The 26,985-nt window shown below is 44.0% G+C and overlaps 1 protein-coding gene across 8 annotated transcripts in view; it reads right to left on the reverse strand.

The window, feature by feature from the left end:
* Positions 1-26,985, reverse strand: part of LOC143804537 (protocadherin Fat 4-like) — a 285,900-nt gene that overhangs the window by 177,803 nt on the left and 81,112 nt on the right. For all 8 annotated transcript variants that reach the window (XM_077282725.1, XM_077282731.1, XM_077282727.1 and 5 more), the window contains 7 exons: positions 20,754-20,995; positions 19,662-19,771; positions 15,357-15,473; positions 8,655-8,791; positions 5,020-5,211; positions 4,532-4,629; positions 2,775-2,897 (listed from right to left, as the gene is read on the reverse strand). In XM_077282725.1, the coding sequence (XP_077138840.1) occupies positions 2,775-2,897; positions 4,532-4,629; positions 5,020-5,211; positions 8,655-8,791; positions 15,357-15,473; positions 19,662-19,771; positions 20,754-20,995 (1,019 nt within the window). The remainder of the gene's footprint in view (positions 1-2,774; positions 2,898-4,531; positions 4,630-5,019; positions 5,212-8,654; positions 8,792-15,356; positions 15,474-19,661; positions 19,772-20,753; positions 20,996-26,985) is intronic.

A 26,985-nucleotide genomic window follows, 5' to 3' on the forward strand; every position in this document is an offset into this window, starting at 1 on the left:
TCAAACAGTTTTCAAGTGAAAACTTTATTCTAGGTGATGTTACATTTGCACATAGGACCCCTTGTTTGACAGAAGCTTCTGAACTCTCTCGTCCATTGAATTTGTCAGTTTTTGGATGGTTTCTGCTTCAATCGTTTTGCATGTGGACAGAATACCCTCCCAGAGCTGTTGCTTAGATGTGAACTGCCTCCCGCCATCATAGACACTCCTTTTGATGATGCTCCAGAGGTTCTCAATGGGGTTGAGGCCAGGGGAAGATGGTGGACACACCATAAGTTTGTCCTCTTTTATGCCCATAGCAGCCAGAGATGCAGATGTGTTTTTTGCAGCATGAGACGGTGCATTATCATGCATGAAAATGATCTTGCTGCAGAAAGCACGTTCTTCCTCTTGAACCATGGCAGGAAGTGTTTTTAGAAACTCCACATAGATTATGGAGTTCATCTATACCCCTTCAGGGATCATAAAGGGGCCGACAATCTCTCTCCCCATGATTCCAGCCCAAAACATTACTCCACCTCCTCCTTGTTGGCGCCTTAGCCGTGTTTTCATGGGGTGTCCGTCAACCAGCCATCCTCCACTCCATCCATCTGGACCATCGAGCGTTGCACGGCACTCATCGGTGAACAAAACAGTTTGGAAGTCAGTCTTCATGTATCGTTTGGCCCACTGGAGCTGTTTCTGCTTGTGTGCAGTGGATAGAGGTGGTCGACAGGATGGCTTACGCACCTCTGAAGGACCCTACATCTTGTTGTTCTGGGGACGTTGGAGGCACCAGCAGCTTCAAAAACTTGTCTGCTGCTATGACCAGGCATTTTTGCAGCTGCTCTTTTAACCTTACGCAATTGCCTGTTGGAAAGGGTCCTCAATTTTTCCTTATCAGCACGCACACGTGTGTGCTGGGAATCAGCTACATACTTCTTGATTGTGCGATGATCACGATGAAGTGTCTTGGCAATGTTGATTGTAGTCATGCCTTGACCTAAATACTCCACAATTTGTTGCTTTTAGGCAGCCGACACATCCTTTTTCTTTCCCATTTTGGCCAAAAATGTAGGCTGCTTAATAATGTGGAACAGCCTTCTTAAGTAGTCTTGCCTTTATTTGGACACACCTGCCAAACTAATTTGCACAGGTATCTGCAATTGCTTTCAGTGATATAAAGAGCCCTGCCACACATCACCATCAATGAGTTTAAATGACAAACAAAAAAATTCTAACCTTATCACTCCTAAACTCTTTGTGCATAATAATTTGGAACACAGTGTATACTATTGATATGTAAGTTGTGGGGTAGACTGAGACACATACGTGGGATTAAAGGTCTGACCAGGTTCTCCCCGATATGGCATAATAATAACTTACCGGAATTTGTCGCACTGGGGGTATTACCAGAATGGCAGACCATGGGAATTCAATATGTGTATCAGATAATTGAGCAGGTGGAGTTGAAATCCTTTTCCCGATTGAGTTCAGAGTTTGGTCTTGGGCCTAAGGGGGAATATCAATATTTGCGGTTGAGGCACACATTTGGAGCTCAGAATAGGGACCGAAATGTCAGTATTCAAAGGGATATAGTATTGGAATATATCTGTGGTGAGGGGTCTACTAGTGGGGTTATTTCTACTCTTTATAAAGACTTGCTACATACTTACCTTCTGGGATATCCGATCAAGGCAAGAGCTAGGAGGGAGAGAGATGTGGGCCCAATGGAGAATGAAACTTGGGAATCGGTGCTGGAATGGGTCCCAAGGCTGTCACTGAGTGAGCCGTATAGGCTTTCACAGCTCTATGTGATACACAGAGTCTATAAATCTCCGGAGGTGTTGTTTAAAGCAGGTTTGCGTGACGACTCTGAATGTCCAAGGTGTAGGTCCGCAGATGCTGACATATTTCATATGATGTGGACATGTCCGAGACTGGTTGCTTTTTGGTTGGTGGTTTTGAGTCGAGTGGAAAGTGCATACAAATGCACGGTGCCAAGAGACCCGTTGGTGTGCTTGCTGGGATGTGTGGATGAGATTGGAGTGGATAACAACCTGAAGATTGCCATTGCCAGATTACTGTATATGGCCCGAAAGGTAATAGCACGAAATTGGATTAAGGATGAGCCGCCTACAAGAAGGGAATTTCTTCAGTATGTAAAACAGGGCCTAATATTAGAAAAAGGGATTTAGAAGAAAAGAGGGAAATTAGGAACCTTTGATAAATTGTGGTCTCCGTCGCTTATCATGGGATAGGTTTACTATTAAAGAAGGATGCATAATATGAGGCATGCAGATCTACATGTGATGATAGTAACCTTATAGTCCTGATGGTTAAGTTAATAAAGGAGGTGGGCTGTCTGTTTGGGAGGGGGTGGTTTAAGTTGGGAATGGGGGGGTTTGCTTTGGGGTGAAAACTTCGTATTGAAATATAAGAATGTAACAAGTAAATTGTTGTGTGATCCTAAATAAAAATTTATTTGAGTTAAAAAAAAAAAAAAGTGGCACTCGAAGCAGAAACATTTAATGGGGCGCAATCATACCCTTATAAATATATTAAAAGAACAAGAAATATAATTTGCAGCATGTTACCAAACTGCAAGTATAATTATGGTCAGTGAGTCAAGACCAATTTTTACAAATTTGCTACCCGTAACTTCACTGAATTAGAATAATTGGGTAGCAGTCATCTAACAAAAATGTTATCCAAATGTAAAAGAAACTGCGTCAATTCATCCGCATGCTTGTTCTAATTTGAAATCAGTCTTTCATTATACTGCTGAAGAATACCTTATGATGTCTTGGTTACTCTCACCAGCAGCCTTAAATTTAATATCTGTGTCTTCTTTAAAATTGGGATCAGAATGAAAGCTACTGATTGTAACATTGTGCTGCAGAACATTCTCCAAGATCCTGCAATTGAGAAACACAGTCTATGAAACATTCAGAAATAAAAAGGTTTTATGCCTCTAAAAGCGAACCTATTAGCAGGATTTTTCTAAGTAAACTACAGGCATTGTCAGGTTGGCAGTGTTAAACTGATTAAAATGATACCTGGGGTGAAGAAATCCGTCTTGTGGTTCTTGTGTAATCATTAAATAGTTGAAGTAATCAGAAGATTTTGCACTCAATTCAATGAGTGTAGGTGCTCAGAAGGAAAAACAAGACACAGTAGTAGAAAAACACCTCCGGCACTCAAAAAAGATATTTCTTGGGAATATTTTGTGTAAGAAAAGAATCTTTATTTACAGCCGATATATGACATGGACAAGACAAGATTTACGATGTTTCGGCTCTCAGGCCTTTATCAAGGATGTCTATAAACAAATCACTATAAAAGAAAAGAAATAAACACAAATAAAGTGAAGCATATCACTTCTATGCAAAAAGTCTTGTCTTGTCCATGTCATATATCGGCTGTAAATAAAGATTCTTTTGCTACATGGAATATTCCCAAGAAATATATTTTTTTGAGTGCTGGAGGTGTTTTTCTACTACTTGTGTTATCAGTGTGAGAAGTTTTCAGTTAATGATATGCCTGTGCTCTGGGGCAGGACTATAGGCAGAATATTCCAAAATAGCAATGAAGGACAGCATCCAATCCAGGTGAAATATACAAAACGATTCCTTTATTTGCCAAAATGCAACGTTTCAACCACAAGGGTCTTTTTCAAGCATGCTTGAAAAAGACCCTTGTGGTTGAAACGTTGCATTTTGGCAAATAAAGGAATCGTTTTGTATATTTCACCTGGATTGGATGCTGTCCTTCATTGCTATTTTGGTATGTACATTTTCCATGTGGTCCAGTGGAACTAGGACTTGCATCTACATGTCTGTTGTGCTGTCAGCTACTTACTATTTGTATAGGCAGAATATTATCTTCTGTCACTAAGCCACAGAAACCAAGGAACGGCCTGCCCACAGGCCGCCCCGAAACACAAACATGTTCCTCATCATAGAGACTGAGAGAGACAGACTGTTTGTGCCTCATGGCGCCCTGTGGGCAGGTCACTTCTTGGTTTCTCTGGCCTAGAGCACCAAGATATAAGCTGGTCAGATATATATCCAAGTCAATTGGCACTCTTGTTTACACAGGCCACAAATATTGATGGGAACAGAATGCTCGCTCTTATACATCATCCTGTTTACGCGGAGTAATGGCTGACGATAACGATAACAATGATTTTTATAGCGGCATAAATGAACCAATCACCTGACAAACAAAACTTTAATCATTTGTTGGGTGATCTTCCATGGATTGATTATAGGGAACAAGGCTTCTTACAAATGTTTTTTCACTGACTGACAGCTTGCCTAAGTGTAACTTAAGGACTCGGAGATTCTTTCTGCTTGAACCTTGAGTATGAATCAGACAGTCTGCATTATGGCAGCTGTGTATGTTTTACTCTGAAACGCTGTAACATTTGTAAGATAACACCTGAAAAGTCATCTGGGAACTCTTTATATGAGACTTATGAATATGCAACCAACGTGCTGTAATTTGGCAACTGTATTATAGTTGATGGAGTTTTCCGGGACAGTGGTACCTCTGGATTATTGGAATTTTCGGCTTGACCTCATCTAATGTCTGATTTATCTTAATCTCTGCAAAATCACGTGATGGCGGTGGTGACTTCACTTGAACCTGGGGAAGAGAGATAAAATAAAATATTTGGGGTTCAACTATGAAGCAATGTATTATAGAAACCACCTGGCAGGTTTGTAAATGGCAGCTTGTACTCTGCTAACAGACTTTCAGAGCAACTGCTGGATTTTTACATTTCTTACAGCAGCTTTGTTGTATTTTCAGTTCACTTCTATCACTAAAATAAAATAATCTGATCAACAGCCTTATATTAGGGAATTCGGTTTCTTGGTATGTTTTAGTAATATCATGACAGCTGCTCTATAAAGTCAATATATATTCAATATATGTGTGGGTATATATATATACACAACTCTGGCAAAAATTAAGAGACCACCACATCAAAACCTGGTGAAGTATTACCTTTAAACCATGACCACTGTTACATACCTGAACCTCAGCTTGGGCAGAGAGTCCATTTTTGTCAGTAGCCTGCGCTTTGAAGTGAAAAGTTCCAGTTTTTCCGGTCACATTGGCAGCTACAATCTGTCCTGTGTGCTTATCAATATCAAACGCATCCCCTGACTGATCCACCAAGCTGTAGGTAAGTGTTGGCTTTAACAAAGAATCTCTACTTTTAGCCTTCAAAAAAACAAAATCATTATAACCTTGAATCTGTCACAATCTTTCTTTTTCTGGTTTTTTTTTGTCTTCTTTTGCATAAAATATTCTTAGAATAGTGAAATTAATATGTTCTCCCCGTGTTTGCGTGGGTTTCCTCCGGGTACTCCGGTTTCCTCCCACACTCCAAAGACATGCTGATAGGGATTCTAGATTGTGAGCCCCATCGGGGACAGTGCCAATAATGTCTGTAAAGCGCTTTGAAATTAATGGCACTATATAAATGAGTAAAATAAATAAAATAAATTATACATTGGAAGGTTACTATCTAAACAGCAAAAACACAACAGCAAAAAAAATCAGGAAAATCGATGAAAGACACTGATGACACTTGGACCCACTTTGCATATATAAAAATGACTGACATCTGAATGTCGTCTTATGTTCCCATTTTGCACTTGGATTGGCCAGTGGCAGTGATGTAACTTGAAACTCATGGGCCCCAATGCAAAAGCTCCAACAGGGCCCCCCAAATATTTTACATCTTTAATAGCAATAGTCTTTTTCTATAGCCCAAAGGGACTTTTAGAGCCCCCTAGGTTCCAGGGCCTGGGTGCGATTGTAACCCCTGCACCTATTGTAGTTACACCCCTGGCCGTGGTCTTTGCTAATAAGAAGGGAATGATTGGGGGTCAATAGGCTACCATGAGTGCCATGTTCCGGAGGTAATGTTGTGGAGTAATCTAGAACACTAAGGGAAATGTGTAGGGTCATATATGGAGCTGGATGGGTGCCATAGTATTTGCCATTTTGACTACAATCTGCCTTTTTGACCAGATAACTGTAGAACGCCAAGGTTTGTATATCACAGGCCCATGACGGCCTATCCAACAAAGTTTCTGGTATCGCTGGGAAGCTAAGAAAAGTAGCTGCTAGAAGCCAAAGAAGTCAAATTATAGTGTTGCCTAAGAGTCTGACAATGACGGTCTTCCCTGCAGCTGCCACAAAGGAGAATGACTTGGGTAGAAACCAAGTGTGACCTGGAGAGATGCTGAGTAGAGTTGAGTCAATCAATATAGATCGACTTTTAGTCAAATTTCCTGTTTATGGAACCTTCAGACTGACGACAATCACTGTGGGCAACTTTATCTACTGCTCACTTTTAAGTATTAAAGGTGTTGCACCATATATAGCTGCTGAATTTTGTATGTGGTGTGATGCATCCATCCATCTTCTCTTTCATTGTGGTTTCAGGTCATGTTTCCTGCTAATTACATTGAAGGACCGGATATACACTACCTTGAAAAAGTATTCATACCCTGTGAACTTTTACACATTTTTTCATGTTACACTCACAAGCTTAAATGTATTTTATTGGGATTTTATGTAATATGCCAACACAAAGTAGCAAGTATTTGTGAAGTGTAAACAAAACGATAAGTGGTTTTCTAAACATTTAAAAAATATAAATCTGAAAATTCTGATGGACATTTATATTCAGCCCCTGAGTCAATACTTTGTAGGACCATTCTTTACTGCAATTACTTCTGAAAGTCTTTTGGGGTATGTCGCTACCAGCTTTGCACATGTAGAGTTTGAAAATTTTGCGCATTCTTCTTTGCAAACTAGCTGTAGCTCAATGAGATTGGATGGAAGCGTCTGCGAATAGAAACTTTCAAGTCTTGCCACAGATTCTCAATGGTATTTAGGTCTGGACTGCAACTGGGCCATTCACACATGAATATGTGTTGATTTAAATCATTCCATTGTAGCTATGGCAGTATTTTTAGGGTCAGTGTCCTGTTGGATGGTGATCATACACCCCAATCTCAAGTTTTTTACAACCTCTACAGGTTTTCCTTCAGGTTTCACTGTATTTAGCACCATCCATCTTCTCATCAACTCCGTCCAGCTTCAAACTCCCTGCTAAAGAAAGGCATCCCCACAGTACGATAATGCCGTCACCATGTTTTATGGTGGACTAGGTGTTTTCACGGTGATTGCAGTATTATTGTTCGGCCATATATAACGTTTAGCATTTATCCCAAAAAGTTCTACTTTGGTCTCATCTGACCAGATCACCTTCTACTACTGTTTCTCCTACATGGCTTTTTGCAAACTGCAAATGGGACTTCTTGTAACTTGTTTTCAAAAATTATTTTCTTCTTGCCATTTTTCTATAAAGCCCAGACTTGCTGAGTATATGACTAATATTTTCCTGTGGGCAGATTCTCGCACCTGAGCTGTGGATCTCTGCAGCTCCTCCAAAATCACCACAGGAATATTGGCTGCTTCTTGAATTATTGCTCTCCTTGCTTGGGATGCCAGTCTAAGTGAATGACTATATCTTAAAAGATTGCAGTTGTGCCATACTACTTGCATTTTTGGGTGATGGAGTTAACAGTGGTCTGTGAGATGTTCAAAGCTTGGACCATTTTTATAACCTAACCCTGCTTTTCTCTTGTCCACAACTTTATCCTTGACCTGTCTGGTGTGTTCATTGGTTTTCATGATGTTGTTTGATCACTAATGTTCTCAAACAAACCTCTGAGGCCTTCACAGAATTGATGTAGTTATGCAGAAAATACGTTACACACAGATGGGCTCAATATATTAATTATGTGGCTTCTGAAGGCAATTGGTCACTTAGGATTTTATTTCTGGGTATCAAACTACAGAGGGATAAATTCAAGTGCACGTCACAATTTTCAGATTTATATTTTTTAAACAATTATAAAACCATGTATCATTTCCATTACACTTCACAAATACTTGATACTTTGTGTTGGTATATCAAATAAAATACCAATAAAATACATTTCAGTTTGGGAGTGTAACGTGAGAAAATGTGGGAAAGTTTAAGGGGTCTGAATCCTTTTCAAGACACTGTATATATATATAGAGAGAGTGTATCAGAGCGCATCAGAGGCACACAAAGACAGATAACTAAACCGAGAAGGAATGTCAGGTATGTCAATGTTGCAGAGCTGATGAAGAGGGGAAGAGCTGAGAAGGAGTGATTGAGAGAGGTCAGTGACACAATTAAAGTGTTGGCAGACTGCAACACCCGGCTGTAGAAGACCTTAGAAATATAGCTAAAGGGTGAAGTGAAGATGATTCGCAAATTGGCAACCAATTAGGACTCATCGGGTGCCAGTATGGTGCAGATTTGAACTACATAGACATGTGCTGGATTACTATTGGAAGAAGGTGAGGCCAAGGTAACCGTATTGTAAGAAGCGGATTGTAAGAGGGAATTAAATTGCGTCAAGATCCACCACAAGAGAAGGAAAAGGGTCCCATTACGTGTGAATGTTGTGAGTAACAGAAGCCGCTGCATTTTCTTTGTCGTGTGTAAATACTTTTGAACTGTAAAATGGGAAGATGGAGACGCACTGAGTACAGGTATCTGTATAAACTATCTGGTGACTTTACCAAGGGAGCAGCAATACGTGGTATCATACCGTGACTTTAATAACTGGGAATCCGGGAGGAACAGTATTCGTTATTGTAGCGGCATATATGTTTTTCTCAAACACTGGACCCTCTTTGACATCAGGTACAATAATTTCTAATTGAGCCATATTAGGAGACAGTGGACCTGTGAATAAAAAGGAGATTTTTGTTTACTTACCGTAAAATCTTTTTCTCCGAGCCAATCATTGGGGGACACAGACCGTGGGTGTTATGCTGCTTGCCACTAGGAGGACACTAAGTGATACAAAGAAAGTTAGCTCCTCCCCTGCAGTATACACCCTCCTGCTGGCCCTCAGCTAACCAGTTCGGTGCAAAAAGCAGTAGGAGATCAGTAACAACATATTAGCTTACAGCATGTCATATCATATATGAGAGTATAGCATATCGGATTGTAAAAACAAGCATAAGCCAATACTAGGGTGGGAGCTGTGTCCCCCAATGATTGGCTCGGAGAAAAAGATTTTACGGTAAGTAAACAAAAATCTCCTTTTCTCCTACGCCTCATTGGGGGACACAGACCGTGGGACGTACCAAAGCAGTCCCTGGGTGGGGACAACATCCGATCAGGCTCTGTGTAACCGCTACTTACAAGTGCGCCACCGCGGCCTGCAGAGTCCGCCTGCCCAGAGTCACATCTGTGGAAGTCTGGGAATTATAATGCTTCAAGAATGCATGCGGACTGGACGAATCCGCAAACGTGCAGGCGTGTCTTGTTGACGCCTGGTGCCTGGAACCCACGATAGACGGGGAGATAGGCTGTCATCTAACACGGAAGGACTACTGGATGGTGAAGGAATACACCAGGCTAAATGGCCGATGGAGACGGCCAAACCCTTCCTGTAAAAGTCAGGAAGCCTTCCTCTTACCGGTAGGAAACCCAAGATACAGTGTCCAACCTTCGGAAGGACGCCGTCCTCAAGACATACCTACTCAGAGCACTTGCTCTGTCCGGAATATGGGGACCTCATTCCATTTTGTGGAGTGGTGCCAAAAGAGATGAGGGAGGAACTATGCCCTCATGACAGTAGTAATACAATACCACCTTGGTAACTAGGGACAGGGAAGGCTTGAGGACAACCTTGCTTTGAAGGAAATAAGAGAAAAAAGTCTGAAAAGACCCGTTAGCACCGAAGACTCGTCAGGATGAGGATATAGCCGAGAGAAAAGGGGGCAACCTTCCCTAATAGAATAGATCCCAATGATCTAACGGTATGCAATAGGGAAGAATTACATGTGAAAAACATCCTGCGAGGTGGTCCCTACTTGCAGTTTTGTTGCAGAAATACAGAAAGCTACCAGCTCCGCAAGTGAACTGACGTGGTCAGTACGGATGTCCGAGGATCACTGGGGCCCTTTCTGCTTCTGAAAAGTTTTCGGAAGTGGAAACTGGTACCACGGAATAACCGGAGCATGCAGTGCGAAGGCTCCTGGATCTCGAGGCCGAACAACCAACTCCAGTACGCCGGCGATCAGTCAGGACGCTATCCGAGCTACAACTGTAGAGCTCCAGTGAAGGCGGGTCTGATGGAATACTTCCGGTGAAGTTCCCACTCACTTGAGGTGAAACCCTGACGACTAAATATGTTCGCAGCCCAGAGTTCTACTTCTGGGATATGAACTGCCAATATCACCGAGTGATAGATCTCGGCCCATGTGAGGTACTTTGGCCATGGTGCTTGAACGTGGGTACTCGCTAGATGATTGACGTATGACACAGCCGTGGTGTTGTCCAATTGAATTCGGATGGGTTGACCCGCCATAAGGAGTAGACCTACTATAGGACTACCCTTGAGATCTCCAGAGCAATGATCGGGAGAAGAGGACTGGCATTGGAAGTTACTAGTAACCATGGAACCGGGAGAAAAAACTCCGGATGAAGAAGGAACTCAGAGACTATCGTCTGAAAGGCTGCTTGACTTGCTGAAAACTAACGGAGCAAAGGAAACTGTTTCCATTGTTGTCTCCGTTTTTTTTTTTTTTTTTTTTTTTTTTTGGAACCCTCCCAGCAAATCGAATGAAATGAGGGGATGAGTGAGCAAGAGCGCGAGCTCCCGTTGAAAAACCATGACCTTGTCCGGAGGGAGATTTACCACCCTTCTGGAGGAATACTGGATCATCCTCAAAAAGGATATCTGCTGGGCTGGAAATGAGGAGTTGTCTAAGTCTAGCCACCAGCCCAGGTGACAGGGTATCGCAAGAGATATAGACGACTTAGCGTAGTCCTGCAAGGGTGGGTAAACAGTCGGTCAAACAGGATAGGACGACCACGCCTCTAGGTGCAAGATGACAGCCACCATGACCCTTGCGAACACCCTGGATGCGGTAGCAAGGCCGAAGAACAAGGTCGTGACTTAAATGCGATTCACGAATGGAAAAGCAAAGGAATTTTTGAAGAGGTTAGGCATCCCGAATGTCGATGGATGCCCGAAACTGCACCTTTTTTGTTGAAGTAATGGCTGAGCGGATGAGACTCCATTCGAAGAAGAAGAAGAACCTTGTGAAAAGATTGTTAGAAGTTTGAGGTCCGGAATCGGTCCTACTTATCGTTCCACCTTTTAGTAACCAAGATCCCTTAGATCTAGACTGTCCTGGACAACCCTTTCACTGTTGGTCGGGGCTGCGGAAACGTACGATTGTTCGTTAGTCTCCCGCTCAAGAATATGATTGACCAGCTGAACTGTCTTCAGGAAAGTGATACTGGTGTGAATCAAAGTAGTTAAGGGCTCTAAGCAGGAGACCGTTGCTCTAGCATCCATGCGGCGGATAGGGAGGTTAAAGGGCTGGACCCGTAGTTGCCAAACGGAACAAACCAGATGTGCTATTTGACAGATCGTGGCATTTTTAATTAAGGACATATCGGGCAGGGATACTGGTAGGTAACCCACAGGAGATTGTACCCGGTTAATCTGCCGAGTGGCAGAATGCGCCGCTGCTTCCAGCAGGTCATCGCAGAGTTAAAAATTAGGAGCCTCGATCCACCATCCTCTTAACAAGGAAGTGGAGAGGGAAATTCGCCTACTTGCATCTTCTGTTAAATAGTGGTGATGCAGAGGGGGGTGCTCAGACGCCCGAAAAAAAGGATGCCTCTGTACATCCACAGAGTGCAGGTCTCCGGGTGGACAGGACAGGCTGTCTGGCGTTAGGCCTGGACCTTCGAGTGCCCGTCTGTTGATGGTGTGGGGAGACCGGCGCCCTTTAAAGTGCCTGTCGCCCTTAAAAATCAGACCAGGCATAGCGTCCCGCGTAGAGGCTTCTGTCCAGTGAATCGCATATCCGGACTGGATGGCAAAAGCTCTACGAGGGAGTTTAGGCTGAGGGAACTAGTTACACTGGGATAAACTGGGCTCGGCAGCAGAGGGCTCCTCAATTATGACCAGTTTCGGATTGGTCATGGTGCCCTCAAGACCAGGGAATACTGGTCGTGTGCCGTTAAGACCAGGGAAAACTGGTCGTGTGCCTTTAAGACCAGGGAAAACTGGTCGTGTGCCTTTAAGACCAGGGAAAACTGGTCGTGTGCCTTCAAGACCAGGGAAAACTGGTCGTGTGCCTTTAAGACCAGGGAATACTGGTCGTGTGCCTTTAAGACCAGGGAATACTGGTCGTGTGCCTTTAAGACCAGGGAATACTGGTCGTGTGCCTTTAAGACCAGGGAATACTGGTCGTGTGCCTTTAAGACCAGGGATTACTGGTCGTGTGGCTTTAAGACCAGAGAATGCTGGTCGTGTGCCTTTAAGACCAGGGAATACTGGTAGTGCGCCATTAAGACCAGGGAATACTGGTCGCGTGCCTTTAAGACCAGGGAAAACTGGACGTGTGCCTTTAAAACCCGGGAATTCTGGTCACGCGCCCTTAAGACCAGGGAATACTGGTCACGCGCTTTTAAGACCAGGGAATACTGGTCACGTACCTTTAAGACCAGGGAATACTGGTCACGTGCCTTTAAGACCAGGGGATACTGGTCACGTACCCTTAAGACCAGGGAATACTGGTCACGAGCCTTTAAGACCAGGAAATACTGGTCACATGCCTTTAAGACCAGGGAATACTGGTCACGTGCCTTTAAGACCAGAGAATACTGGTCGTGTGACTTTAAGACCGGGAATACTGGTCATGCGGGTTTAGGTAAAATCTCGCAGCGAGCGAGAAGCGCCAATTTAGGGGACGGAGCTACAGGCACGACGTGGGCGGAGCCTCGAAACTTCCATGATAGGCCCCAGCCGGGGCGTAAATTTCTGCAGCCGGCGTCAGCGTAAGAGTTAGGGGTGGTCACCCGTTGCTCGAGAAAATTGAGCGCTTCCGCGTCAGGCGCTAAGCGTCAGGAAAAAAGGCTAAGCCGCCTTGAGGCGACACAGTGCGCTTCTGGAGGTGCGGACTACACATCGGCCGAAGCCGGGAGCTAAATTTGTTAGCCGGCTGGAGCGTTACCTCAGGAAGGTGGTCACAGGGAAGTCTGAGACTGCCTGTCAATATCCCGCTGCAGAAGCCCATTGCTGGCAGGATCCACTTACCAACGGTGCGCGTCCCGGCATGGAGCCGCCGCGGATGTCGGGTATTGCAGCGTTGACGGTGCAGGGGTAGAGAGATAAACCTCAATCCATCATCCCTTTGTTAGGGAGGTGGAGAGGAACCGTCCGCCTCCTTGTCCGCTTTCACAGTGGTGGAGGCTGCCCGGACCATGGAGGGGGGCTTCTTCCACGAAGTTCAGCCCATCGGGACCATGAAAGCACCTCCGCTCCTGAAAGGTATTTCACTGCGGCCTAGTCCGGCTGCAAAAGCCGGGGACTAAATTTATGGAGCCTGCCGGTGGAGCGCGTCGGCGGCCGCGCGCCGAATGATTGCCGCTGGCGTACCGGCCAGTGGCACCCCCAAGACCGCATCTTCCAGGCAGGCAGCGTGAGGAAGCATGGCCCCCGAGATCTGCAGGGCGCCTCTCGTCCCAGACGAGAAGCGCCGATATAGGGGGCGGAGTTACGGCCGTGGGAGGGATCTGCCCACTGCGGCCTACTCCAGCTGAAAAGCCGGGTACTAAATTTCCAGCCTGCCTGGGGATGCGCGGCGGCCGCAACGGAGCGACGCTAACCGCCGCAGTTCCCGACCGCCGGCGCCTGTCCCCAGGGGCTCTGCCGAAAGTACCGCCGGCGCCTACCCCATAGAGGCCACTGCGGCCTACTCCGGCTGAAAAGCCGGGGACTAAATTTCCGGCCTGCCCGGCGGTGTGAGGTGGCGCGGCCGCAAAGCGATCCGGAGCGCAGGAGGGGAACTCCTGATGTACTCACAGTCCGGTAATGCAGGTCCCCCTGTCCCTGCGCGCTCCATCCTCATCTGCAATCCCTTTGGGCTCTGCCGCAAGTATGCAACGCCATGTGATGTGGGCCTTGTATGTCGGGCCACCGGAGAGGAACATTAGAGCAGGCTCTATGTGCTCGCCGTCTTGCAGGGGGAAGGGAAATCGGGACCAAAGATGGAAACCTGTTGCCCGAGTAAAATTTGGCGTGCTCCCGCGTCGCAGGAGAGGGACGGGGAGGTATACTCGCCGTGCTCGCCTGTTGCTGGTTCGGGGGAGAGCGGGTCCCATAAAAAAGGATCCGTCGCCCCCTTCACTCCGTTGAATAAAAAAATAAAAATTTACAGAAAAATAAAAATTAAAATTAAAATAAGAAAGTTGGGGTCTGAAAACAGACCCAAGTGCCTCCTACAGACACTAAGCAAGAACTGGTTAGCTGAGGGCCAGCAGGAGGGTGTATACTGCAGGGGAGGAGCTAACTTTCTTTGTATCACTTAGTGTCCTCCTAGTGGCAAGCAGCATAACACCCACGGTCTGTGTCCCCCAATGAGGCGTAGGAGAAATGTATAAAGTACTTTTAATGCAAAATTTTAAATAATATAGCTTTGCTTTACCCATAATCACAGATTGTAAATGTTCATAATACAATAGGCTTAGAAAATGTTGATTGCATGATATGGAAACTATCGCTATCTTTATTTGCATCAGTTTTTCGTTAAGTCTCCAATGTGGGCAAACACTTGTTTGAACTACATGAAGTGGCAATAGGTAAGGGCATAGTTAGCGTGAATACCGAGACGGCGGTGCACACCGTCATCCAGGATTCTGGAAAAGCTGGATGAAAGTAGAATTTTTCTTCGTAAATAAATGAAATGTGATATCCAGTGTAAACTACATTATAGTGCTTATTATCATATATCGTAGTTGTTATCTTCTAAAATATTTTACCAGTCAAGAAATGTCGCATAAACTGAGAACGAATGTTACTGTATTAGTATGTTCTCTAACAAAGTTCCCGTGATGCTAAATACAAAAATAACTAATAATATGGCTTCTATTTCTGTTGTCATATTTATGTCCATCTGTAAGTAAAACAATCATAATTACAAAACTGAGTGCTGATCCATCCTGATTTACCAATATAAGCCTAATGTGGCAGATTGAGAGAAAATCCTCTATAAAAAAATTGTACATTTCTGCTTGGTAGCCACAATTACCGTATTTCATTTATTTTGCATGTTTTTATGCACAACGCACATATTGACTAACTTACGTTGTGCGTTGTGCATAAAAACATGCAAAATATAAAAGATAACTTGGGCTGAGCTTATACAAATACAAGATACTTTACAATATTGGTTGTTACCTATGAATTCGTTATTGCTTTATAAAGATTATTATATACCTTGGGTATCAGGAGGCGTATCTGCCTCGACAGTGATATTATAGGATGGCTGGGCATCTTCATCAAATTTTTCTGTTGTCCATAGTTTTCCATTTTTCTCATCCAAATAAAATTCACCTGTAAATTACATTAAAGTGAGATGGACTGGCGTTCGATCTAACCGATTTGTCGTTACTAAGCGCATGCTGTTCCCATACATTATGCATATTGCCGGCAGCATATCTCCCAACAAAAGGAAATGTGCTGCCAGCGATTGTAGGGTCTGCGTAAGTGATCCAATCAGTTGCGGAACCAAGTTTGTGATCATTCACCGACTCAACGGTGATACATTTACACAGGTTGATGTTCAATATGATAAAGCTCTTTTAGGCTACGTTCACATTTGCGTTGTGCGCCGCAGCGTCGGCGCCGCAGCGCACAACGCAAACAAAAACGCAGCAAAACGCATGCACAACGCTGCGTTTTGCGCCGCATGCGTCGTTTTTTTCATTGAATTTGGACGCAGCAAAAATGCAACTTGCTGCGTCCTCTGCGCCCCGACGCGGGCGCCGCAGCGACGCATGCGGCGCAAAACGCAAGTGCGCCGCATGTCCATGCGCCCCCATGTTAAATATAGGGGCGCATGACGCATGCGGCGCCGCTGCGGCGCCCGACGCTGCGGCGCTGGCCGCAAATGTGAACGTAGCCTAAGACACAACACTCTTTTCCAAATCATGTCTATCCAGTCCATGCTGCTATACATAGACATCCATATAGTACTACATAGACATCCATACAGTACTTTTAAAAACTGTTTTTATATTAGATTTTACTGTTATATGCTAGTTTACTAGTTAGGGAAGGCTTTAGTGCAGTGATGGCGAACCTATGACACGCGTGTCAGTGCTGACACGCGTAGTCATTTTCAGTGACACGCCGGCCGCCGGCCGCGGCCCCATAGAAATTGCTTCTTTCCCAGGGTCTGAAGGAGAGGAAACTCTCCTTCAGGCCCTGGGAATCATATTAATATGTAAAATAAAGAATTAAAATAAAAAATATTGCTATACTCACCTCTCCGACGCAGCCTGGACGTCCGCGAGGGAACCGGCAGCGTTGTTTGCTTAAAAATCGCGGTTTTCCTTCCTTACTTGAAGTCCCGGCTTGTGATTGGTTGCGTGCTGCCCATGTGACCGAGACGCGACCAATCACAGCAAGCCGTGACGTAATTTTAGGTCCTTCAGGATTTTAAAATTACGTTCCGGCGTTGTGATTGGTTGCGTCGCCCATGTGACCGCACGCAACCAATCACAACGCCGGAACGTAATTTTAAAATCCTGAAGGACCTAAAATTACGTCACGGCTTGCTGTGATTGGTCGCGTCTCGGTCACATGGGCGGCACGCAACCAATCACAAGCCGGGACTTCAAGTAAGGAAGGAAAACCGCGATTTTTAAGCAAACAACGCTGCCGGTTCCCTCGCGGACGTCCAGGCTGCGTCGGAGAGGTGAGTATAGCAATATTTTTTATTTTAATTCTTTATTTTACACACATTAATGTTGTTTCGATACCGATACCCGATACCACAAAAGTATCGGATCTCGGTATCGGAATTCCGATACAGCAAATATCGGCCGATACCCGATACTTGCGGTATCGGAATGCTAAACAATGGCATCCGATCCGATTTTTTATCGGATCGGATGCCATGCAGGAGGTCTGTGGGTCCAAACAACAGAGCTCCGGTGCAGAGCGTCTAGGCCTGGGACTTCCGGTAGGCCAGGCGCAGCTCCCGGAAGTCCCAGGCCTCTGCGTCGGATCTGTGTTGTTTGGGCGACATTGAGCTGCTCCCTGCTGCGCCGACCAGAAGTCCCAGGCTGCACTTCTGAGGCCTGAGGAGATAGCTGTCTGGAGGCCCTGTGATAGCTGTCTGGAGGCCCTGTGATAGCTGTCTGGACTCAGGCCCTGTGATAGCTGTCTGGACTCAGGCCCTGTGATAGCTGTCTGGACTCAGGCCCTGTGATAGCTGTCTGGACTCAGGCCCTGTGATAGCTGTCTGGACTCAGGCCCTGTGATAGCTGTCTGGACTCAGGCCCTGTGATAGCTGTCTGGACTCAGGCCCTGTGATAGCTGTCTGGACTCAGGCCCTGTGATAGCTGTCTGGACTCAGGCCCTGTGATAGCTGTCTGGACTCAGGCCCTGTGATTGCTGTCTGGACTCAGGCCCTGTGATTGCTGTCTGGACTCAGGCCCTGTGATTGCTGTCTGGACTCAGGCCCTGTGATTGCTGTCTGGACTCAGGCCCTGTGATTGCTGTCTGGACTCAGGCCCTGTGATTGCTGTCTGGACTCAGGCCCTGTGATTGCTGTCTGGACTCAGGCCCTGTGATTGCTGTCTGGACTCAGGCCCTGTGATTGCTGTCTGGAGGCCCTGTGACTACTACAGCAACCATCATCCAGTGAACTGTGGGGTGTCATTGGCCATTACTGAGATAAGTGAGAGGGAGGCATCAGTGATGGCGAACCTGTGGCAGTCCAGCTGTTGCAAAACTACAATTCCCATCATGGCTGGCCATTCAAAGCAAAGGCTTTGGCTGTAAAGACATGATGGGAATTGTAGTTTTGCAACAGCTGGAGTGCCACAGGTTCGCCATCACTGGAAGAATTCCCCCTCCCCCTCACTTATCTTAGTTCACGGCACCCCACACAAGTTAAATAATAGCAAGACCAACAAAAGAAACCAACTGACAGATGAACAAAGAAGTCACTAAGCAGGTAAGTTAATTCTAATTATACATATTTGTTATTTAAACTATACATGTCGCAAAATTATGTTTTTTTTATCAAGGTGACACACCACCCAAGTTATGCTCGGTTTTTTGGCGAATTTTGACACACCGAGCTCAAAAGGTTGCCCATCACTGCTTTAGTGTCTTCTTCTCCGAATGTCCATTGCCAATGGATACACATGCCCAGTAGCTCAGTCCCACCACCTGGATTTTCTTATACAAGGTCTGCAGAGTGATTCCTACCATTATATACGCCAGCCAATACGAATAAGCACACTATAACAGTAAATGAAAAAGAAAAAAAGAAGGTGGTGTTCACTGTTCCTGTTTAAAGACTTTTATTTCATCTGTTAAAAAACATGGAGCTGGGGAGGAGTGTGGAGAGCAGGATGAACGGATAACGGATGTTTTGCGCTGATTGTGCTTCAATGGGTGCTGAATTCTCACGACCCGTTGAAACAAAATCAACTCAAAATGTCCATCGTCTGTTCATCCTGCTCTTCACACTCCTCCCCAGCTCCATGTTTTTAACAAATGAAATAAAAGTCTTTTAACTGGAACAGAGAGTCCTACATTCTTTTTCTCTTTTTCATGGACTATCATCGTGTGTTTTTCTTGGTGAGCACCCCGTCCCTTGTACATACAGGTGCAGACCCATTTGACTGCACAGGAACTTGTATAGTAGTATTTGATGTTGGGGCCGGATTCCCTTTTTCCCTATACACACCAGAACAGTCTTCTTACAAGAAATCATATTTATTTGAAGGGCATTATGCAAGAAAATGTAAACACCAGGCGATGCTGTATAACAATTCTGCAACAGCAATATCTAGGCAGAATTTTTTTTTTTTTTACAAATAAATCCATTGATTGGATTATCTAGTAAAGGTTGAACAAAAAGAAGTCAATGGGAGCTTAAAGGTCACCATGCTCTGACCAAGTCACATTGTCTTGAAAACTGGCAGAGGTTATGCTCGGACCAAGCCAAATTATCTTGATAACTGGCAGAAGTTCAGTTCTGACAAAGCCGCATTGTCCTGGTAACTGGCAGAGTTTCCATTGGTTGATTCTCCACTAATACTAACTTTTTAACATATCTCTATGGCAGCAGAATTTTGAAAGTTTCTTCTTGTATAATTTTTTTTTAAATGGGACAACTTGAAATGACATTTAGTGCTTTTATACATAAGGACTAAGGCTATAATCTATCTTTATTAGTTATTAGCACATTTTATCATCAACATTACTATTATTATTATTATTATTATTATTATTAATAGCAAGCTTTTTTATATATAATATTTTTTACAAATACGGTACTTATTTTTGGTTGACATCTTGTCGACTTTGTAGTCAATTACTAATTATTAATATGGGTCAAGTCTTATGTTACAATTGCTTTATCTTATAGCCGTTACCTTGGAATGAATCGGTATGAAACTTGAGGGAGCACTGCATTACCAAACAACCCAGTTTCTAAATTACTGACTTGGAATAGCAGACAAATAATACAAATAATGAAAGATTGATAGATGATCATACCTTTGTCATTACCAGAAACAATTCTGTAAGTGACATTTTGTCCTGTAGTATTCTTAGCAGAAAATGTAAAGACAGGTTCTTCTTTGGGTTTGTTTTCCCTGAGAACTGTGCTAAAGAGGAAGAGTTCATCATTACATCAGTTCATACTGTCCTGAATTCTCAAAACAATAGTAAAAAAATATTATATATACATAAAAAGAAATGGATATTCCATGGAGATTTCTCTTATTCCTATAGTTAATAATATCAGACACCATAAAAAAGCCATAATGCATTTATACAAAGAAACAAACAGAATAGAGAAAATTTAGGAAGGAATTTAGGACTTTTCTCCAGTTGAAAATACTCCTGTGTCCTATAGCTCCCTCACAGAACTTACAGTAATGTGCAAAAGGTACCATGGGTAGGTGTGGACCTCGTCTCCCGGTACTTTCCTGCACCCAACCTCCGATCCTCACAAGATCTCCTTCTCTACTCCCCTCTTATCTCCTCTTCCCACAATCGCATACAAGATTTCTCTTGCGTATCACCCCTACTCTGGAACCCTCTACCAGAACACATCAGACTCTCACCTACCATCGAAACCTTCAAAAAGAACCTGAAGACCCACCTCTTTCGACAAGCCTACAACCTGCAGTAACCACCGATCGACCAAACCGCTGCATGACCAGCTCTACCCTCACCTACTGTATTCTCACCCATCTCTTGTAGATTGTGAGCCCTCGCGGGCAGGGTCCTCTCTCCTCCTGTACCAGTTATTGTACCTGTTTTTATTATGTATACCCCTCCTCACATGTAAAGCGCCATGGAATAAATGGCGCTATAATAATAATAATAATAATAATAACCTAACTCTGCCCATATTATATCCCGGTTACATGAGTTATGTGTGCTATGTTCTATCAAATATGGAACTTCAGGTTATTGTTTAGATTTGATACTTGTGTTCTATACTGTAAATTTGTCCTCGTATATGTTTCCATAAAATCATTGTGGTATGGAGGGGGGCCCCATACGTAATTCTCGCGCAGGGGCCCTCTGCAGTCTGTCAGCCCCTGGTCTGCACATTCCCTAATTAAAGACCATCCGTACCTTACTTCATTGGGGCTGAACACCGGCAGAGTTTTCATCTTATTTACCAAATTGACAGTGACGGAGCTCGTGTTTGCGAGTGGAGGAGACCCTCGGTCTTTAGCGACCACTGACAGACTGACCAATCCAGGCTTCAGACGGTTTGTAGCAGTAATTATTTTTCCATATCTTATATTTTCAAATGTGAAGTAGGTGGATGACGGGACAGACACCAGGGAATACTCAACAAGCCCATTATTGCCCTGTCGGAAATATGCATTAATGTTATATAACCATGATGATTTTTTTCACACCACACAGGACAATAGAAAATACAAAATATGCAGAAAAGACAGTTAGTATCTTTACTAGTTAGTGGATTTAACCACTTAGCTATACACATTGCTTAAAGGGGTTGTCTGGGAGAGACCCAGCACCCCACTAATCAGCTTTTATTGGTTGCCGGATATAAGCAATGTATGGGACAGAACACAGCTTAATATCTCCTATTCAAGTTAACAGGTGATAGGGTGCAGTACCCAGCAACACCCACTAGGCAATGTTCGGCGCTGCTCTGTTACACCCTGATGTTGACAACATATAGAAACCCTAGCAAAAAAAAGGAAACCGGGAAAGCATGTCTAAGATGATAAAAGAAACATTTTTTATTTACTGACTATTGTATTTGTATTTGTCTTTTACTGCACTTTTTTCTTACATCATCTTAATTAATTCTCTTTTTATGCTCTTTTGCATGGTGCCATCCCGTGGGATTTTCCAGCTGCCATACCCCTTTTCCTTTTTTCCTGGTTCCCTACTTTGTATGAATTCCTTGTACTGCATTTCAATATGTTTTTATCAACCTCCTAATAAAGTTGTTCCCTTTTGCATCATTAAGAGTTTATTTTAGTACTAGATGGTGGCCCGATTCTAACGTATCGGGTATTCTAGAATATGCATGTCCACATAGAATATTGCCCAGCCACGTAGTATATTGCCCAGTGACGTAGTATATTGCACAGCCACGTAGTATATTGCACAGCCACGTAGTATATTGCACAGCCACGTAGTATATTGCCCAGTGACGTAGTATATTGCCTAGTGACGTAGTATACAGCACAGAGCCATGTAGTATATTGCCCAGCCACGTAGTATATTGCCCAGCTACGTAGTATATTGGCCAGCCACGTATGTCACAGGTTAAAAAATAAAAAATAAACATACTCACCTTCCGATCCGAGGGCCCATTGTAGTTCTAACATACTCACCATCTAACATACTCACCATACTTGTAGGTCTGTCGCCTGTGCGCGGTACAGGCGGCAGCATCAGGTCCCAGGGTGTGATGACGTCACGGTCACATGGCCGTGACATCATGGCAGGTCCTTCTCGCGCAGGCGCACAGGGCCTGTGATGATGTCGCGGTCACATGACCGTGACGTCATGGCAGGTCCTTCTCCCATACGATCCTTGCCACCGGAGCCTGCCGCTTGCACTGAGCGGTTACTGTTGGGTCGCGAGGAGTGGGAAAGGCGGCGTAGGTGAGTATACAATGATTTTTTATTTTTTTAAATTATTTTTAACATTAGATCCTTTTACTATTGACACTGCATAGGCAGCGTCAATAGTAAAAACTTGGTCACACAGGGTTAATAGCGGCGGTAACGGAGTGAGTTACCCACGGCATAACGCAGTCCGTTACCACTGGCATTAACCCTGTGTGAGCGGCGGTGACTGCGGGGAGTATGCGGGCGCCGGGCAGTAACTGCAGGGGAGTAGGGAGGGACTAATCGGACTGTGCCCGTCGCTGATTGGTCGCGGCAGCCATGACAGGCAGCTGGCGAGACCAATCAGCGAATGAATAAACGGGACAGACAGACAGACGGAATTACCCCTTAGACAATTATATAGTAGATTATTGTATGGTTTTAGACATGCCCCTTTTTTTGCAAGGGTTTTCACCCTGTATATTGTTATCTGGCAACTGCCAAACATGATATCAACTAATCTACTGTAATATTGCTGACCTGTCCTAAGGGTAGGTCATCAATATGTTTAGTCCCAGACTCCCCCTTTAAAGTAACATAACAGCAGGTTATACCAATCAACTCTATTCAAACAACAGGTCACACTGAAAACCTCAGTGACTTTCACCATGAATATTGATCTTGGCTATTTTTCATGTTTCAGGCTGAAGACCTTACTGAATTTATTCTATATGTATCATGTGTTTGACAATATGGTAACATTTCATCACAAGTACTCTTGTGGGAAGATGAACCTGACAACCATGTTCTAAAATTTACTAGGAAGCTGTACTGGAAAACCGGGGACTGTAAATAGTAACATATACACTCACCGGCCACTTTATTAGGTACACCATGCTAGTAACGGGTTGGACCCCTTTTGCCTTCAGAACTGCCTCAATTCTTCGTGGCATAGATTCAACAAGGTGCTGGAAGCATTCCTCAGAGATTTTGGTCCATATTGACATGATGGCATCACACAGTTGCCGCAGATTTGTCGGCTGCACATCCCAAAGATGCTCCATACAAGGCAGGATGGATCCATGCTTTCATGTTGTTTACGCCAAATTCTGACCCTACCATCCGAATGTCGCAGCAGAAATCGAGACTCATCAGACCAAGCAACGTTTTTCCAATCTTCTACTGTCCAATTTCGATGAGCTTGTACAAATTGTAGCCTCAGTTTCCTGTTCTTAGCTGAAAGGAGTGGTACCCGGTGTGGTCTTCTGCTGCTGTAGCCCATCTGCCTCAAAGTTCGACGCACTGTGCGTTCAGAGATGCTCTTAGGCCTACCTTGGTTGTAACGGGTGGCGATTTGAGTCACTGTTGCCTTTCTATCAGCTCGAACCAGTCTGCCCATTCTCCTCTGACCTCTGGCATCAACAAGGCATTTCCGCCCACAGAACTGCCGCTCACTGGATTTTTTTTCTTTTTCGGACCATTCTCTGTAAACCCTAGAGATGGTTGTGCGTGAAAATCCCAGTAGATCAGCAGTTTCTGAAATACTCAGACCAGCCCTTCTGGCACCAACAACCATGCCACGTTCAAAGGCACTCAAATCACCTTTCTTCCCCATACTGATGCTCCGTTTGAACTGCAGGAGATTGTCTTGACCATGTCTACATGCCTAAATGCACTGAGTTGCCGCCATGTGATTGGCTGATTAGAAATTAAGTGTTAACAAGAAGTTGGACAGGTGTACCTAATAAAGTGGCCAGTGAGTGTATGTCAGTAATTGAAATAAACAACATAAATAATTATACACCGATCAGCCATAACATTTACTGAGAGCTGCAGCTTGTACTGAGCAGTGTGAGATCTCAGCAACAGGGGAAAGACAATGAGTAAATGTCAGTCAAGCTAAGTGGGCACAGATTTTGATTAAACTTTTAAAAAGGCTTTTCAAAATAAATATACCAGTCTTATAAGGTCCATGATATCTATTTATAGTGCTACCTGGTGCTCAGATCTTTAGCAAACAATCCCCACAAGTGCTAATCCCAGCATAATTTGAACCAGAGAAATGTCTGTCATGACATGCACCATAACGACTTTCTGCGCCTTGCCCAATAAAGCTGTTTGAGCTTACTGAAAAGGGGTATGGCTTATTGGAAGAGGTGCATATCCTAACATGCAAAACCCTGGTAAAAAAACAAAAACACCAGAATTATGACACACAAGGTCTAAAAATTGGTGTAAATTGAGAATAGACGAACTTAAAATACACTGCATTTATCAAACAGTACAATCTGTTATGATAAATCTGACATATTTTAAACCTTTTCAGTCAGTTTACACTGTCTAAGAATTAGATATTTTTGATAAATATCAATAGTCATAACAACCTTATTAGAAAAGCAAACATGTTTTAATGGGGTTATCCCGTTTTCAACAAACTTTTTCTTATGTGCTCAGCTATCTGTACAAAACAAACTCCGCTTTACTCAACTTCCCCGGGTTCAGCGCTGTGTATCTACCACTGCCCTGGTGTCTGTTATGTAGTTGTAGTGGTGACATCAACTTGATGGCACTGCAGTCAATCACTGACCTCAGCAGCTCATTCAGCCAACATTGTCAGAGTCGTTGAGCTCCGTGATTGGTTGCAGCGCTATTGAAGTTATATTGCCACTACAATCCATCTACAAAGACCAGAGCAGCAGTGGAGATACAGAGCTGGACCTGACCTAGTAAAGTTACAGTACAGACCAAAAGTTTGGACACACCTCATTTAAAGATTTTTCTGTATTTTCATGACTATGAAAATTGTACATTCACACTGAAGGCATCAAAACTATGAATTAACACATGTGGAATTATATACTTAACAAAGAAGTGTGAAACAACTGAAATTATGTCTTATATTCTAGGTTCTTCAAAGTAGCCACCTTTTGCTTTGATGACTGCTTTGCACACTCTTGGCATTCTCTTGATGAGCTTCAAGAGGTAGTCACCGGGAATGGTTTTCACTTCACTGGTGTGCCCTGTCAGGTATAATATGTGGGATTTCTTGCCTTATAAATGGGGTTGGGACCATCAGTTGTGTTGTGCAGAAGTCTGGTGGATACACAGCTGGTAGTCCTACTGAATAGACTGTTAGAATTTGTATTATGGCAAGAAAAAAAGTAGCTAAGCAAAGAAAAACGAGTGGCCATCATTACTTTAAGAAATGAAGGTCAGTCAGTCAGAAAAATTGGGAAAACTTTGAAAGTGTCCCCAAGTGCAGTGGCAAAAACCATCAAGCGCTACAAATAAACTGGCTCACATGAGGACCGCGCCAAGAAAGGAAGACCAAGAGTCACCTCTGCTTCTGAGGATAAGTTTATCCGAGTCACCAGCCTCAGAAATCGCAGGTTAACAGCAGCTCAGATTAGAGACCAGGTCAATGCCACACAGAGTTCTAGCAGCAGACACATCTCTACAACAACTGTTAGGAGACTTTGTGCAGCAGGCCTTCATTGTGAAACAGCTGCTAGGAAACCACTGCTAAGGACAGGCAACAAGCAGAAGAGACTTGTTTGGGCTAAAGAACACAAGGAATGGACATTAGACCAGTGGAAATCTGTGCTTTGGTCTGATGAGTCCAAATTTGAGATCTTTGGTTCCAACCACCGTGTCTTTGTGCGACGCAGAAAAGGTGAACTGATGGACTCTACATGCCTGGTTCCCACCGTGAAGCATGGAGGAGGAGGTGTGATGGTGTGGGGGTGCTTTGCTGGCTACACTGTTGGGGATTTATTCAAAATTGAAGGCATACTGAACCAGCATGGCTACCACAGCATCTTGCAGCGGCATGCTATTCCATCTGGTTTGCGTTTAGTTGGACCATCATTTATTTTCAACAGGACAATGACCCCAAACACACCTCCAGGCTGTGTAAGGGCTATTTGACCAAGAAGGAGAGTGATGGGGTGCTACGCCAGATGATCTGGCCTCCACAGTCACCAGACCTGAACCCAATCGAGATGGTTTGGGGTGAGCTGGACCGCAGAGTGAAGGCAAAAGGTCCAACAAGTGCTAAGCATCTCTGGGAACTCCTTCAAGATTGTTGGAAGACCATTTCCAGTGACTGCCTCTTGAAGCTCATCCAGAGAATGCCAAGAGTGTGCAAAGCAGTCATCAAAGCAAAAGGTGGCTACTTTGAAGAACCTAGAATATAAGACATAATTTCAGTTGTTGCACACTTTTTTGTTAAGTATATTATTCCACATGTGTTAATTCATAGTTTTGATGCCTTCGGTGTGAATGTACATTTTTCATAGTCATGAAAATACAGAAAAATCTTTAAATGAGAAGGTGTGTCCAAACTTTTGGTCTGTACTGTAGCTTGGGGCAATCATGACATACTAGCTTAGAAGTGTTATCCAGGACTATATCATTTTTTTTTACTACGAGCCTAGGAACTAACAGATAGATGGTTGCTAACTACCTGCCTGTTGTGTACGGCTCTGATCTCTGCCCCCACAAAGCAATCACAGACCACTCCTGCCAGCAATACAGTGGCGGGTAGCTGTCAATCAGCATGACGTCAGCAGTCACGTGATGTCGATAGAAAAGCCCAGAAGAGCTGCTCTGTTGATGTTGAGCAGCTGAATCGGCGGCAGGAGCAATCAGTGACCACTTTAAGCCGGTGGAAGGTAGAACAGGCAGATTATTGCCTCTTTTAACATCTACCTGCCTGTTAATTTTTAGGTCCCTAGTAAAAAATAAAATAAATTGTTGACAGCCCC

Source organism: Ranitomeya variabilis, chromosome 2 (genome assembly GCF_051348905.1).
Source record: "Ranitomeya variabilis isolate aRanVar5 chromosome 2, aRanVar5.hap1, whole genome shotgun sequence".
Taxonomy (NCBI): domain Eukaryota; kingdom Metazoa; phylum Chordata; class Amphibia; order Anura; family Dendrobatidae; genus Ranitomeya; species Ranitomeya variabilis.